General features: G+C 40.2%; 1 protein-coding gene across 1 annotated transcript; it reads right to left on the bottom strand.

Moving 5' to 3' along the window:
• Nucleotides 1-1,187: 1,187 nt before the first annotated feature.
• Nucleotides 1,188-14,323, bottom strand: FUNDC1 (FUN14 domain containing 1). The gene is made up of 5 exons (XM_021681931.1): nucleotides 14,128-14,323; nucleotides 13,258-13,414; nucleotides 9,284-9,359; nucleotides 4,163-4,291; nucleotides 1,188-1,970 (listed from the first exon to the last, which is right to left on the bottom strand). The coding sequence occupies exons 1-5, from the start codon at nucleotides 14,153-14,155 to the stop codon at nucleotides 1,893-1,895; spliced, it is 468 nt and encodes a 155-aa protein (XP_021537606.1). The 5' UTR covers nucleotides 14,156-14,323; the 3' UTR covers nucleotides 1,188-1,892.
• Between the last annotated feature and the right edge of the window lie 225 nt (nucleotides 14,324-14,548).

Raw genomic sequence — 14,548 nt, 5'->3', positions numbered from 1 at the left:
CCGTGGAGCAGGGAGCCTGATGCGGGGCTCGATCCCAGGACCCTGGGATCATGACCTGAGCCGAAGGCAGACGCCTAACGACTGAGCCACCCAGGTGCCCCCTGGGTTCTCCTATATTAGTATAGAACTTTTATAGAGGACGATTTTAGTCCCTATTTGAGGGCAGACTTTTTGTGCCCCCACTTTCCTAGTGCATCAAACATAGAGCAGACACTGTAAATATTTCCAAAATGAACAAACTGAGCTGGCTACTAGAGCTCCCCACAGTAGCCTGCCTCACTGTAGCAGGTGAAAGCATCATGCGGACATGGCACACAGAAGTGTGACCAAGGTTCCACCTCATGTCGCATATTTTTCCCTCTAATTCCACAGGAATGGAAGGCTTGGCAAGGCCAAAACAGAAAAAAGCTCAAAAAAGATAAAACAAGTACTTATAAGCAAAATCACTTTGTATTAAGAAAGTCGGGAGTTTTATTTAGCATTGTACCTGAGGCACCGATGACAGTAAAGGAAGAAACGGGAAGATCAATCCCCACGCTCAATTCTAAGGAGTCGTGATAATGAAAGCACACAGACTGTAACCAATCTTGAAGTATGAAATGCCTCATTGTTTACAATACACGAAATATACTACGGGGGCTTCCTACTGAAAGGAGATGGCCTGAATCCCTGCAGTCTTTCCAATCTGAAGACCCCAATAAGTGTTGTTCTGCCCTTTTTTCCAATTCCAACATAGAATTCTATGAACAAAATGAATCACACAGAGAGCTTTTCGGGGCAAAGGGCCTCTGAGAGAGCGTGATGTGGCCCGGAGAAACAAGTCAACTGGCCTAGCCTTCAACACAATGCTACCAAAACCTGAAAGCCTTAGCACTTACATCTCAGATTAGATCAGAGAGACAATTCTGTTTAAGGTACAATTTCATAATGACAGAAAATCACTGTCTTTCAGATAGTAAATTCATACCATACTACTAAGTATTTCAAAGTAATTTTTACCTCTTTGTGAAGAAGGGGCCAAAATAATAAATAGGATTTTTAGAAATGAGAAAGGAGGTTCACTCAAGGTTAATAAAATGAATCAGTGACCCAACTACATGTACCCTCAAAATAATTAGCTCTGCCCAGGCTGCCAGGATAAATACATTAATTAAAGAAGCTTATATACAAGAAATTTTTGCAACTACAAATATCAAAAAAAAAAAAAGAGAGAGAGAGAGAGAGAGAAAGAGCTTTAGACATGAGTATTTCCTTAGAAGAGTCTTCCTTGAAACTGTTTACTATACTTATCATAAAAGCAAAGTAAGAATTGCAGAAAACCCACCACCTAAAAACTGATATTAAATCTGTTTAATATCTTTAATAATTCTATTACTTCTAAGTCCTTCCACAAAAGGGCATTACAGTTCTTCAGTTTATTGCAAACATATCTTTAAAAAAAAAAAAAAGCCAACCGCAATGTTGAAGCTATAATACAAATTTTTAATTACCAGCACTACACTATAAAGCAAAATGAAGAACATCTTATTTAAATAAAACAAGGATAATATTTCACTGGGGAATATATCCAACACATTTTTTTTCTCTATATGTCTACATCCAATGGTGGTATTTTATAGGCTAAGTTCAAAACAAATGCATATTTTAAAAAAATAAATGAAACGCATGTTTTGCTCAGGAATACTATTGTACACATACCATATAGGTTGTTTTTACAGCAAATACTAGTTTGCCAAACTTCAATGGCAAAACACTGAGCTGTGAGTTTGGTACTGTCCACCTAGTTGTTTCTTGCTGCCCTGGAGAATCTGGCGGTGAGTATTGTCGAGAAACCTTGTTGCCACCATTTCTCTTCTTATAGGTGACTCCACTGTGATAGAACATTCATATCCTTAAGATGCAAGGCCTAGCAAAAAGCCTCCCACAAATCCACTGGATATCACAATGTTCTGTTTGATAAATTCTGTTGCCTGAAACATAAGTTTAAACAAAAATACTCTTAATTGTGCTACAACATGGACAAACCTTGAAAATGCTACACTAAGTGAAATAAGACAGACAGAAAAGGGAAAACATTGCAGATTCCACTGACGTGAAGAGTGAAATTCATCGAGACAGAAAGTAGGACAGAGGCTACCAAGGGCTGGGGAGAGGGGTCAATTGTGGGAATGTGTGCTTAATGGTTAGTTTCTGTTTGGGATGATGAAAAAGTTCTAAATGTGGATAGTGGTAATGGTTGCATGAAAGTGTGAATTCAGTACTTAATGCTACTAAATTGTGCATTTTAAAATAATTAAAATGGTTAATTTTATGTTATGTGTATTTTGCCACAGTAAGAAAAAGAAAAAAATGATGCAAATTAAAGAAAAACACTCTTACTTATTGAATCTGGTGCTAAGTAACATTTTCACAGCTGTTTTCCCCAATTCAATAAATATTTGGCAAAGATTCTCGTACACCTACTACTGCAGGTGCCAACCACCACACAAGATGCCAAGGCTGTCCATTATAATCTGAAGGAGCACAGAGCCCCAGCCAGATCCAGTAAGCTTCTTAGCTACTGAGATAATGGGTATATCAATGGCAAAAAATCTCACAGGTAACAAGAAGCTGTAGGGCAGACATAAATGGTCCATTTAGCAAGTTATTAGCACAGATTCCACAGCAGGCACAATGATATTTGTTCACAGTCTACTTGGCCAGCAAGAAAAAACGTACAGGATCAAATAAATATCACGTCAATAAAATGCTCATCCCAAATAAAACCATGAAAAAGCAATCAGACAAAGCCAGACTGTGGGATATTCTGCCTACATGCTTCAAAAATGTCAGTATCATGAAAGCCCGGGGGGTGGGGGTGGGGGACAAAAACAAAAACAAAACACAGTTGACGGGACTGCTAAACATTAAAGGAGCCTTCAGAGACATGATGATAACCAATTGCAATATATAATTCTTTTTTTTTTAAAGATTTTATTTTTAAGCATTTTTTAAAAGATTTTTAAGTACGCTCTACATCCAATGTGGGGCTTGAACTCACAACCCCCAAGATCAAGAGTCACATGCTCTACTGACTGAGCCAGTCAGACACCCCAATATATAATTCCTGATTGGGGGAAAAAATGTATAAAAGGTATTTTGTGGAAAAATTTTAATATGGACTGTATATCAGGACATATTATTGCATCATGTTAATTGGGGGGATTCATAAGGGTAACTGTAGTTGTACAGGAGAATATCTGTACTCTTAGAAGATATATGCTGAAGTATTTAAGAGTGAAAAGTAAGGATGTCTTAAACGATTAGGGAAAAAAAAGTATCATCACCTGTACACACACAGAGATAAGGCAAATGTAAAATGAGAAGGTAAATAGGTGAAGGGTATTTGGGTATTCACTGTATTTGTCCTTCAACTTTTCAACTGGTCTGAAATTTTTCAAAATTAAAAGTTGGGGGTATTAAAAGAACATAATAAAACAAAGGCAAGGAGTTTTCAGTTCAATTCTAAACAGAGGATAAGAAGAAAAATATACATAAAAACATTAATAAAACTAATATATTAAGAAAATATACACATTTTCAAAATATCCCACCTCATGAAAAAAATAGGTAGTTTTACACCTTGTCTACACATGTACACATTTGTAAAATGCAGAGGAAACCTTCTGGAAGAATAATGTTATCAGCTTTTACATGCAGATCAAAGTAGGTGGGAAACTGGCAGGGGAAACTATGTTAACTACTAAAAAAAAAAAAGACTGATTTTTTTTTTTTAAAGTAATCTCTACACCCAATGTGGAGCTCAAACTCACAGCCCCAAGATCAAGAGTTGCATGCTCTTCTGATTGAGCTCGCTCTCCCACTCCAATAATGATTGATTTAAATAGTGGCTTGATCCCAAATTTTATTTAACACTCTAAACATGACCCAAAACACTCACTTTTTAGAAGATAATCACTAGTCACATTTTCTGTAAAGCGAAACCCATAAGGAAAAAAAAGGAGCCAGGGGCGCCTAGCTGGCTCAGTTGGTACAGCATGTGACTCTTGATCTCAGGGTCATGAGTTTAAGCCCCACAATGGACACAGATTACTCATTAAAAAAAAAAGAAGAAAGAAAAGAAAAAAGAAAAAGAAGGAGTCAAAAATGTACACTGTCTTACTTCTTCAATTATATTGTTGATTTCAGGTGCTGCCTTATTTGCTCGTTTCTTAATCTGTCTTTTGGCTTTGTTTACATCTTTTTCAACTCTCTTCCAGTCAATCTGCACATAGCCACTGTGACTGGCAATCTGCAAACATATAATAAAAATGGTTAATTCTAAACCAACTAGGTTGTTGACAAATCTATTACCGAGGAATATATGGACATTTAGATTTCAAGAAATCTATGAAGCTTATAGGTAAGATATCACAATTTCTTCATTTAAAAAATACCGAGTGCCTACTCTGTGCCAGGCATTATTCTAGGCCCCCAAACTATAGCCAATGACAAGGGAGACATCAGTCCCCACCCTCAGAGAGCTCTGTATCCATAAGGGAAAAAAGATATTAAGCATAATTAATTACTTAGATGTGATGAACACTATGTTAAGAAACGTATAGTACATGATGAGAAAAGATTCCAAAAACTACTATAACTGTACCATAATTCTATCAGAGCTTTCGGAATTTGGGGATTAGCTAAAAAGACAGAGATGATCCAAGTTATACAGCTAATTAAAAAGTACCCTTTAATTAAACAGATGTTTAATTACAAGGGATCAGAAGCCAATCAGTTATTAGGTCACTAAAGAAATCTAAAGTAGCCTGATAAAGGCTCTTTACTAACTCCGGCTCTTTACTTAAATTAAGAATGCATTCTGGCAATCGCTTTTGAAAGTGGAATACGAAAGAAATATGCTCTACACAAGGTTCATGCCATAAGTCCTTTCAATAAAACTAGCTAAATGCTGATTAACTACAAGAAAACCCCTCATATGGTATTATTGAGACGGTACAAATTCTGAACAGGAACAACAGCATGGTGTGTAAGCCAGTACCATAAATTAGTCTCTCCAAATAATAAAATAAAAAAGTAAAGAATCACATTAGTAGTAAACAATTAAGCCATGTATACCATTATAAATCTCTTCTAAAACACTTATGCTTTCTTTGTAATTTTGTAAGGCACCCCTTGACTTTGAACCACAAATAAAACACTTCAAATAATAAAAGTATCTGATTTTATAGAAGTAGGTCGACTGAAGTTCCATTTTCACTGTGAATACAGACTCCACAGAGGAATGGATTTATCTGCATTCCTTCATTTATTCACCTATTATCACTTCAAACTCCAGCCTTAGCAAAACAGAGTGGTGATCAAATCAAATGGCAAGTGAAAGCTTTTCCTGGCAGTCCCTGACACAGTAATTTGGGTCACAGGCATGGAGGTGATGGTGAAACTTAGGGACCCTCCCGTACATCACAGTTAAAATACAAGGGCTCCAGATTTAACAAAAGCAAGCAGATTTCAAGGGGAGTTGAAACTTGCAGGAAAGGAACAATGTAAGGTGAGCTGCCCATTTTTCTGGTTTTATCCTGAGGGCAGGATGCACTTGCAGGGTGGCTAAAACTTAAATAGAAAACATGCTATCTTTCTGGCCCAAAGAACCAGATGACAGAGTCTACGACAATAACAGCTACCAGAAATGAGAGAGCTAGATAAGGGGAGCCCCAAATTCTATGTGTAAACTCTACCCAAGTCCTGAAGCACACATTCATGGGGCAGAGCCACACATTCTGGCCAAGGCTAAAAGAACTGAACTGAGATTTGAGCTGCTACCCACCACAGGTGAAACAGAGCTTACAATTTGAGTCTAACCAAGTTAACTGCCTGCTAAAATCAACATATCAACACTTTTCAGAGGAATAAAATAGAATCCAGAGTTTCCACAACATAACATTCCCAATGCCCAAGATAAAATCCAAACTTATTTGATATAGGATAAAACAGGAAAATGTGGCCTAGTCTCAAAAGAAAATCAATAGATGCCAACCTTAAGAGGACCCGGTTATTGGAATCATCAGGCCTTTAAACCTGCTATTAGAACTATGCTCAGTAAGGTAAAGGAAACTATGCTTGTAATCAATGAAAAGGTAAGTAACCTCACCCGAGATACAGAAAATTAAAAAAGAACCAAATGAAAATTCTAGCATTGGAAAATACAGTATCTAAAAGAAAATTCTTAGAAAGGCTTAATGGCAGAAGGTAGATGACAGAAAAAAGAGTCTGTGAACTTGAAGCTAGATGCTAGAAATTCTACAATTTGAAAAAAAGATTGAAAAGATAAATGAACAAAACCTCAGGACATTATCAAAAAGCCTAACATGCATGTAATCAGAGTCATGTTCAGAAAGAGAAGAGAGAAAGAATAGGAGGAAACAAATCTTTAAAGAAATAATGGTCAAAACCTTCCTAAACATGGTTAAACACACAAATTTACAGATTCAGGCTCAGTAAACTCCAGGTAATGATCTAACATGATTATGAAATAACAATACTCAGATGACACGGCGGGGCGGGGGGGTGGTTTGAGGGGAGGGGGAGGAACAGAGGAACATAAAGCATGCAAGTATGTGAGACAGGGGAGGGGGGCAGGCAAGGAAAGTTCAATAAAGGAGTTCAAGTCTCACATTCCGTAACAGGAAGCCAATAGTTAATACCTCAAACTGAGTAAGAAATATTCAATTAACTTGTTTAGGAAAAAGGAAAGAAATACCTTAAGAATCAGCTAAGAGTTCATGTAGTTGCCTCAAGGGAGGGAAAAATGGGGAAGGTGGGTAGTGAGGGAGGCAGAGGATTCCTCTAATCTGTAACAAGCCTTGTACATGTATTTGACCCTTTGAATTAGGGGCATATACAATTCCAAAAAAAATTAAATTTAAAAGACTTGGAAAACAGTGTGGAGGTTCCTCAAAAATTTAAAAATAGAGCTACCCTATGACCCAGCAATTGCACTCCTGGGTATTTACCCCAAAGACACAGATGTAGTGAAAAGAAGGGCCATATGCACCCCAATGTTCATAGCAGCAATGTCCGCAATAGCCAAACTGTGGAAAGAGCTGAGATGCCCTTCAACAGATGAATGGATAAAGAAGATGTGGTCCATATATACAATGGAATATTACTCAGCCATCAGAAAGGATGAATACCCAACTTTTACATCAACAGGGATGGGACTGGAGGAGATTATGCTAAGTGAAATAAGTCAAGCAGAGAAAGTCAATTATCATCTGGTTTCATGTATTTGTGGAACATAAGGAATAGCATGGAGGACATTAAGAGAAGGAAGGGAAAAATGGGGGGGAGGAATCGGAGGGAGAGATGAACCATGAGAGACTATGGACTCTGAGAAACAAACAGGGTTTTAGAGGGGAGGGGGGCGGGGGGATGGGTTAGCCCGGTGATGGGTATTAAGAAGGGCACGTACTGCATGGAGCACTGGGTGTTATACGAAAACAATGGATCGTGGATCACCACATCAAAAACCAATGATGTATTGTATGGTGACTAACATAACATAATAAAATTAAAAAAAGAACACTTAAAAAAAAAAAGACTTACATACCACTGTCTATTTTAAGATGTTAGTGTGCTAAATATCTACTGGAAAACACTTAACACCGAGTTACTAGAAAAGTTTTAAGTTCTAAATAAATAAATTTGTATCTTTAAATGTAAGTAAAGGTGACACAAATGTGGAAGTGGGCCTAAAGAACAATGGGCAATCAGCCTGAAAACCACGTGTTACTCTTATCTCCTCTTTCAGTTTCCTTCTAAGTTTTCAAGGTGTGTCATATTTGGGGGAAAGGCTGGTTTGATGCAGACAGGTCCCATATTCTTCTGCTTAGTGACTTCAAAGAATATGTAGACTAGGCATAGAGAAGTAAAAGGTGGCAACGGCAAAACGTGGATTTGATTGGTGTGTATCGAGTGGACTGAAACAGACTTCTGCAAAACTGATAGAGTGGACTGAAATTAATTCTTTTTATTCTATGAACATTTTCAGAAACTCTGCTTCAATCCAGTACCCTTTCCCACTAAAGAGAAATGACAACTGAGTTTTCAGAATAGCTATAGAATTAAGTATGTTCTTGATTCTATATAAACACAAGTCAAAATCCACTTAAATAAAATTGTCTTCTGTACAAAAGCTGGCATGTTCATCCAAAGGCCTAAATTTAGATATTAACCATATTCCTTTTTACCTCTTGGCACAAGGAACAGGCAATTACTCCTAATAATGCCACCGATAAAAAGAAAATATGTATTTTTAAAAAACTGTTTAGTCAACAACTCAAAATCTGTGCTTAACGCGTAAGAATCCAGTCCCTTTGTACTTCAGGCAATGACACGGGTTATTATATGATCAATGGCTTTGGTGTTGAAGTCAGATTTTGGTTGCTATGAACATCAATCATTTTAAAAATCTGGTAGGACTGACAGTTCTCTGTATCTTTAAAATTATTGCTAACATTCATTCCCAGAGATTTTCAATTTGGGGACTTACTATATTTGATCTTCAGGGAATGATATTTTTGGAAAAATATATGCCAAACAGACACGAATGCCAGACAATATCTTGATAAACATCCTCTAACCGTGAAGCATTTTTAAACCTTATACTTAGAGGAACATGAAGAAAACTAAAATTTCAAATCCCCCTGCCTCAGAAATAGGATTATGGATGATTTTTTTTAAACCCAATTTTCCACTTTCTATGTTATTATGGTTCCCTAGTTTTTAAAATCACGTTAGAAAATACTAACAGCAATTTCCTCTGAGAAGGAAAACTGCAAGGCTAGGAAATGGGGAAAAGAAAGAGACCTTTTGAATTTTATGTACTCTGTGTGAATTCTAAATATATGTTTAAAATGGTCAGGATGAGAAGGTTGTATTATGGATGACATGTTTATTTTGCTGAAGAGATGTTTTAAGGGAAATTTGGGTATGTAATAAAAAAAAATGAGGCACCTCAAACTTTAATAGTTGTCTTTTTAACTGGGATCTTTTTAGCTGGGATCAAACTATGCTTATAGAATATAGAAGTATTTAAAATTGTTGTCTTTCATGACAGATATCAGCTTTCAAAACTCACTTTAGTTTTTCCATAAACTGATACCTAAAAGAAAAATTCCATCTTCTATTAAAATGGACAGGACTGAAATGGCTAAACTTGACTTTCTCAGTTCCCAGGGGCTACATATGTAAGCAGAGGCAAGGACCTAAGGCTCCAACATACCTGAAGAAGAAGAAAGCCACCACCTACTGCAGTTGCTGCAAGCTTTCCAACTTTCTGGAACAAAAATCCCGCACACCTTTAATGAAAGGAATGACAAAAGATGAGAACAACCAATGATGTACTAAACTCTCTCCCTCTTCTCCTTTTCATTGCTTTCCTAATAAAATCTTAGTATCTTCCCATTTCTTTCGATCATATCCTTTATCCATTCAGAAACCCTCAGTGTTTCCCTTGTTCTACAGACAAGTCAAAAGTGCACAATCTAAGGGCGCCTGGGTGGCTCAGTCGGTTAAGTGTCTGCCTTTGGTTCAGGTCATGATCCCAGGGCCCTAGGATCGAGCCCGTCGGGCTCCCTGCTCAGCGGGGAGCCTGCTTCTCCCTCTCCCTCTGCAGTTTCCCCCCGCTTGTGCTCTCTGGTTCTCACTCTATCAAATAAATAAATAAAATCTTTAAAAAAAAAAAAAGTGCACAATCTAGCGTGCCTGACTGGCTCAGTCGGTAGAGCATGCGACTCTTGATCTTATCAGCATTGTAAATTCAAGCCCCACACTGGGCCTAGAGCTTACTTAAAAAAAAAAAAAAAAAAAGTGCAAAATCTAAATTGTGATATGCTTCAAAATGAGGGATGGACAGAAGAGGAAGGGAATTTATAGGAAAAAAAGATTGGCTACTGAAACAATGTTGAGTACTCAGGGCCTCATTACACTCTTCCTTCTATATTTGTCTAAGTTGAATTTCCCCATAACAACAGTGATTTTTTTTGTTTTGTTTTAAAGATTTTATTTGAGAGAGAGAGAGCATGAGCTGGGCAGGGGGCGGGGGATGGGGGGAAGAGCAGAGGGAGAAGAAGACTCCCTCCTGAGCAGGGAGCCCAACATGGGGCTCAATCCCAGGACCCTGAGACCATGACCTGAGCAGAAGGCAGATGGTTAACTGACTGAGCCACCCAGGCGCCCCTGTTGTTTTTTTTTTTAATGCAGTCAAGATATTCCATACACCTGGCCAACCCCCACTCTACCCAAACCTTTTGCTCCAATCCTATTAGTTTCCAAATAGGTCATCACCACTGCTCAAGCTATTAATCTCCTTGCTTCTAGGGGCTTCTACCTACTTTTGCCCATCTAAAGCTTTTCATCCTTTGAGGTCCAGCTGAAGTTCCACCTTCACGACTACACTTAAGCCCACATTTCTCATGGCTTCCTTACCTACATCTCTATCTATCTATCTCTATATTAAACCCATTTTGTTTCACCTATTCTGTAAGAATGTCAGTCCATACTTCTTTTGGGATTCTCTCCTTCGGTGAGCTCATATTCCCTTCAGTATTCCAGATCCATACTGTGCAAAAGAATCCCGGATTTCTAACTCTAGCCTTCTGTACTGGATTGAACAGTGCCCACCCACCCACCCCCAATTCATGTCCTTCCCAGAATCTCAGAGTGTGACCTTATGTGGAATAAGGGTCACTGAGGATGTAATTAGTTAGAATGAGGCCACACTGTAATAGGGTGGGCCTTAAATCCAATATGACTTAATCCAACATGTCACAGAGACACTCAGAGGGAAGACAGCCATGTGACGGCACAGGCAGAGCTTGGAGTGATAGGTCTACAAGCCAAGGAATGCCAGGGATTGCTGACAAGTACCAGAAGCAAGGAGCAGATGTTCCCTCTGAGCCTCCAAGAAGGAACAAACCCAGCGGACACCTTTCAGACTGCTGGCCTCCAGACCTATGAGAATAAATTCCTTCTGTTTTAAGCCACCTAGTTGTGGTACTTTGTTACAATAGCCCTAGGCAACGAGTACACCTTCATAAATGGAAAATTTACATTTCCATGGGCTTCTCTAGCACACAGAATGACATATTCAAAATGTCCCAAAGCAAAAATCATCTTTCCAACCAAATCAACTGTTGCTAAGGTCCCAATCTGTTACGTGAGAGCACCATTCTCTAGGTTTGCCCTCTCATGTTTATCTCAGACTCCACCTCCTTCATCACCTTCGGGGTCCAACTGATTGCCTGATTCTACATACTCTATTTCCGGAACATTATTTGACTCAGTCTTCTTTCCACTCTCAAGGGCATCATTATTACCTTGCTTCCAAACCACACTAAGGGCCCTCTAGCTAGTCTTCACACCTCCCATCTCTCCTCGCAATCATCCATCCTGGTATTTCTTATTATCATCAAAAACCTATAACTACCTACAGTCGCATATAACCTCCTTAGCCTCCCATGCGTGGCCTGAATTGGTCTGAAATGTTAACTGGTTAGGTTAATGCCCATTCCGCCTTAACATACGCCACAATAGTACATCAGTTTTATACCTTAAGAAAATTGCAAAACTTTACTACACTGAATCTAATGTCATTGCAACAAACCACCTAACATTAGAGTGCTATTACTCAGCTCCTGGGCCGACACCTGCCTATAATCCAAACACGTATTACTGTAAAGACCGTGTCCCTCAGTAGGGGAGTCGGCAACAAAGGCTTTGATAAGGGAGCAGAGGAGGCCAGCAGCAGCCAAGTCACAAGTATATCCCAGGGACCGTGTCTCACAAGCATGTCTATCCTTTGCTTGATGGCACGAGCCACTAAAATAAAGCTACTAACTCCCCCCGCTCTGTCTCTAGGCTTTCCAAGCAAACTTCCGCCAATTATGGGGCTTCTCACCGAGTCTGGCCTACAAGGGGAAAGCACCCAATGACGTGATAATTCTATTGTTCGATCATTTTTTTGGTCTCTTTTAAGATGGGGCTTTAGGCCCAGGCTCACATTAACCAGTCACCCATGGCACCAAATTGTGAGCTTATCTGAGCAGAGCACCAGACTCTCTATTACGGAGGGTCAAGGTACAAGCTATCTGTGGAGGATCAACTGAATAACCAGGGCCCTGACCAGGCATCTCACTTCTAATTGCAGGGCTTTTCATAAGCAGCATTAACAAGTTACACATCATGAAGAGATACTGCACCTCTGCATCACAGAATCTTCACAATGCAGGTTTCTACCATAAAGTGGCATTTACAAAAAGGCATAAAGGAGTGAGCCATTGTTCCAAGATACATGTAAAACACGAATCAAAAAATTTAACACTTACCAAGTTTAAGTATGTAAATAACGTAAGATAAGTTTAACCTAGAATCTAAGAAAAAAATGATTACTCACAAGCTCAGCACCCCCACTAAAGTCAAAAATTCTCTACGGCTGTGAACATTTTCAAAATAAAGGGTCACACTTGTTTGACCCTTGTTATTTGGCTAATCTTTTATTCCAAGAATAACAACTTGATCTATAGCAGCAATTATGTAATCATGTAGCCTAAAACATTAACTGGTTAGTTAGGTTAATGCTTATTAACTGTTCCTCCTTAATGCATTCCACAATATTATTACAGAGTAAGCAATCAGTCCTTTAATTCCAGCGAAGACCCAGTTTAATTCCAACTCTTCTTCGAAGTATAATGATCCAAATTAGTCCACAAAAATCAACAGAACCATCGGATTCATAATTTTCACTGAGAATTTTACACAGCTCTCTACAGGGCTGACAATCCTGGAGACCAGGTCTTCTCAAAGCCTCAAAGGCTTTTCCAGTTGTTAGCTTTGAACAAGTAAAGATTATTTACATATAATTAACCCTTTTATGTTTCTTCCTTTTTACCCACTATCACTGAATCAGATACACTACATTTGCTCAGTGTGAGAAGGTGTAAAATATAGAAAGTATCAAAGGAAGGGAGAGGAGGAACAGTGGAACAAGGGGTGGGCACGGGGAAGCAGATCACCAAAACCACTGAGTCCCCAGAGAGTGTGGATCACACCCATCATATCACAGAGAAAAGCCTCAAGGTAGAGCTCTTCGGGGATTAACAGTGTAAAGCCACTGAATGTGCACAGTAACTGGCCTGTTTACAAAAGGGCAGCAGTCAGGATGCCAATGAAATTTAATGAAAAAGATGTTGTTCTCACCAGCCAGTCACTCCACCCATTACAATCTGGGTGGCTACCGAGTATTTTTCAACCATAGGTCCGGAACTGTGGCCAAACACTCGATTCCACCAATGGTGTCTTCTTGCATACTCAGTTAAATCCAACACTTCGTAAGACTCGTCATCGCTTTCATACTCTTCAAAATACAAAATGGAAAAAATAAATTTAGAGTCAACCCAAAGTCAGAAACGTCCTGTACATTTTTCATCTGTTATTAACTCACTGCTAGCTTTGGCCCACAGCTAAAAATGCCCAGATGGAAACATTAGTTGGTTAAAAACCCAATCCCTGAGACTAGGGCCTCAAGAGTAAAGGGGCCTGGCATCTCCCTTCCAAAGGCCCAGGGACCGGCCTGGGGCCGGAGCCAGAGCCACGTCAGAGTTACACAGAGGTGAGGGGTCGCCTCCCCAAATGGCAGTAAGGCCAGATCAGAGTTTCACAGCAGGAAGGGTCACCCCCAAATCTCAGTAGGGTCCGAGCCAGAGCTAGACCATTTTCATCAGTGGGAGAAAGCGGGGGAGGGTGGGGTCCTCCCCTGACAGAACCGGTTAGGGGCCTGGCAACATGAAATTACTTCACTAATTCACCTAAAAGGCTAAAAAACACGTTTGAAGATGGAAATGACGAGCCAGAGGTGAAAGTAAGGCAGGAGGCGGGGCTGTGTTGGGGACGGGGGTCGCTCTCCGCCAGAGTTTAGCCCGGAGGGGAGGGAGTCTAGTTCCAAAGGGGTGCCTCCAAAACACAGAGCTCCAGGACCCCTGGGGCCGGGGGAAGAAGAGGCGCCCCCGGGAGCAAGGTCGAGAGCTGTGAGCCGCGTCTTGGATACTACTTCGGGCCCCGGCCGCTCACCTTGGGGAGGGGGGTTCCGGGTCGCCATGATACCGCCGGCGGCCAGCTCTGAAGGTGGTCCCCGCCCGCCCTCCTCTCCCCACTACTTTAAGAGACCTTCTAGGCCCAGGTGAAAGTCTATGGTCTCTTTTTTCCTCCTCCCCTTGCAGGCGCGTTGTCCCGTCCCCGCCCCTCCTCTCAGCGCAGGGTCTTCCGCGCAAGCGCAAGGCTCAGGGCTGGGGGGTGTGGGGGAGGGAGGGTAGCCGCCGCGCGAGGGCTTGTGGGAGTTGTAGTCCGTTGCCCTGCGCAACCCTTGCTTCCCACCCCACCCCCACCCCCCTAGAATTCCAGCAACGAAATTTTGTAATTTTGTTTTAAAGAGCCTCAAGGCTGGAGGAGAGGCGGCGTCACGTGATGGTATAAAGCGAAAACCAGCTTGGCA

The sequence above is a fragment of the Neomonachus schauinslandi genome, chromosome X, assembly GCF_002201575.2.
Source record: "Neomonachus schauinslandi chromosome X, ASM220157v2, whole genome shotgun sequence".
Classification (NCBI taxonomy): Eukaryota; Metazoa; Chordata; class Mammalia; order Carnivora; family Phocidae; genus Neomonachus; species Neomonachus schauinslandi.
This window is presented reverse-complemented; position numbering and strand designations above follow the sequence as displayed.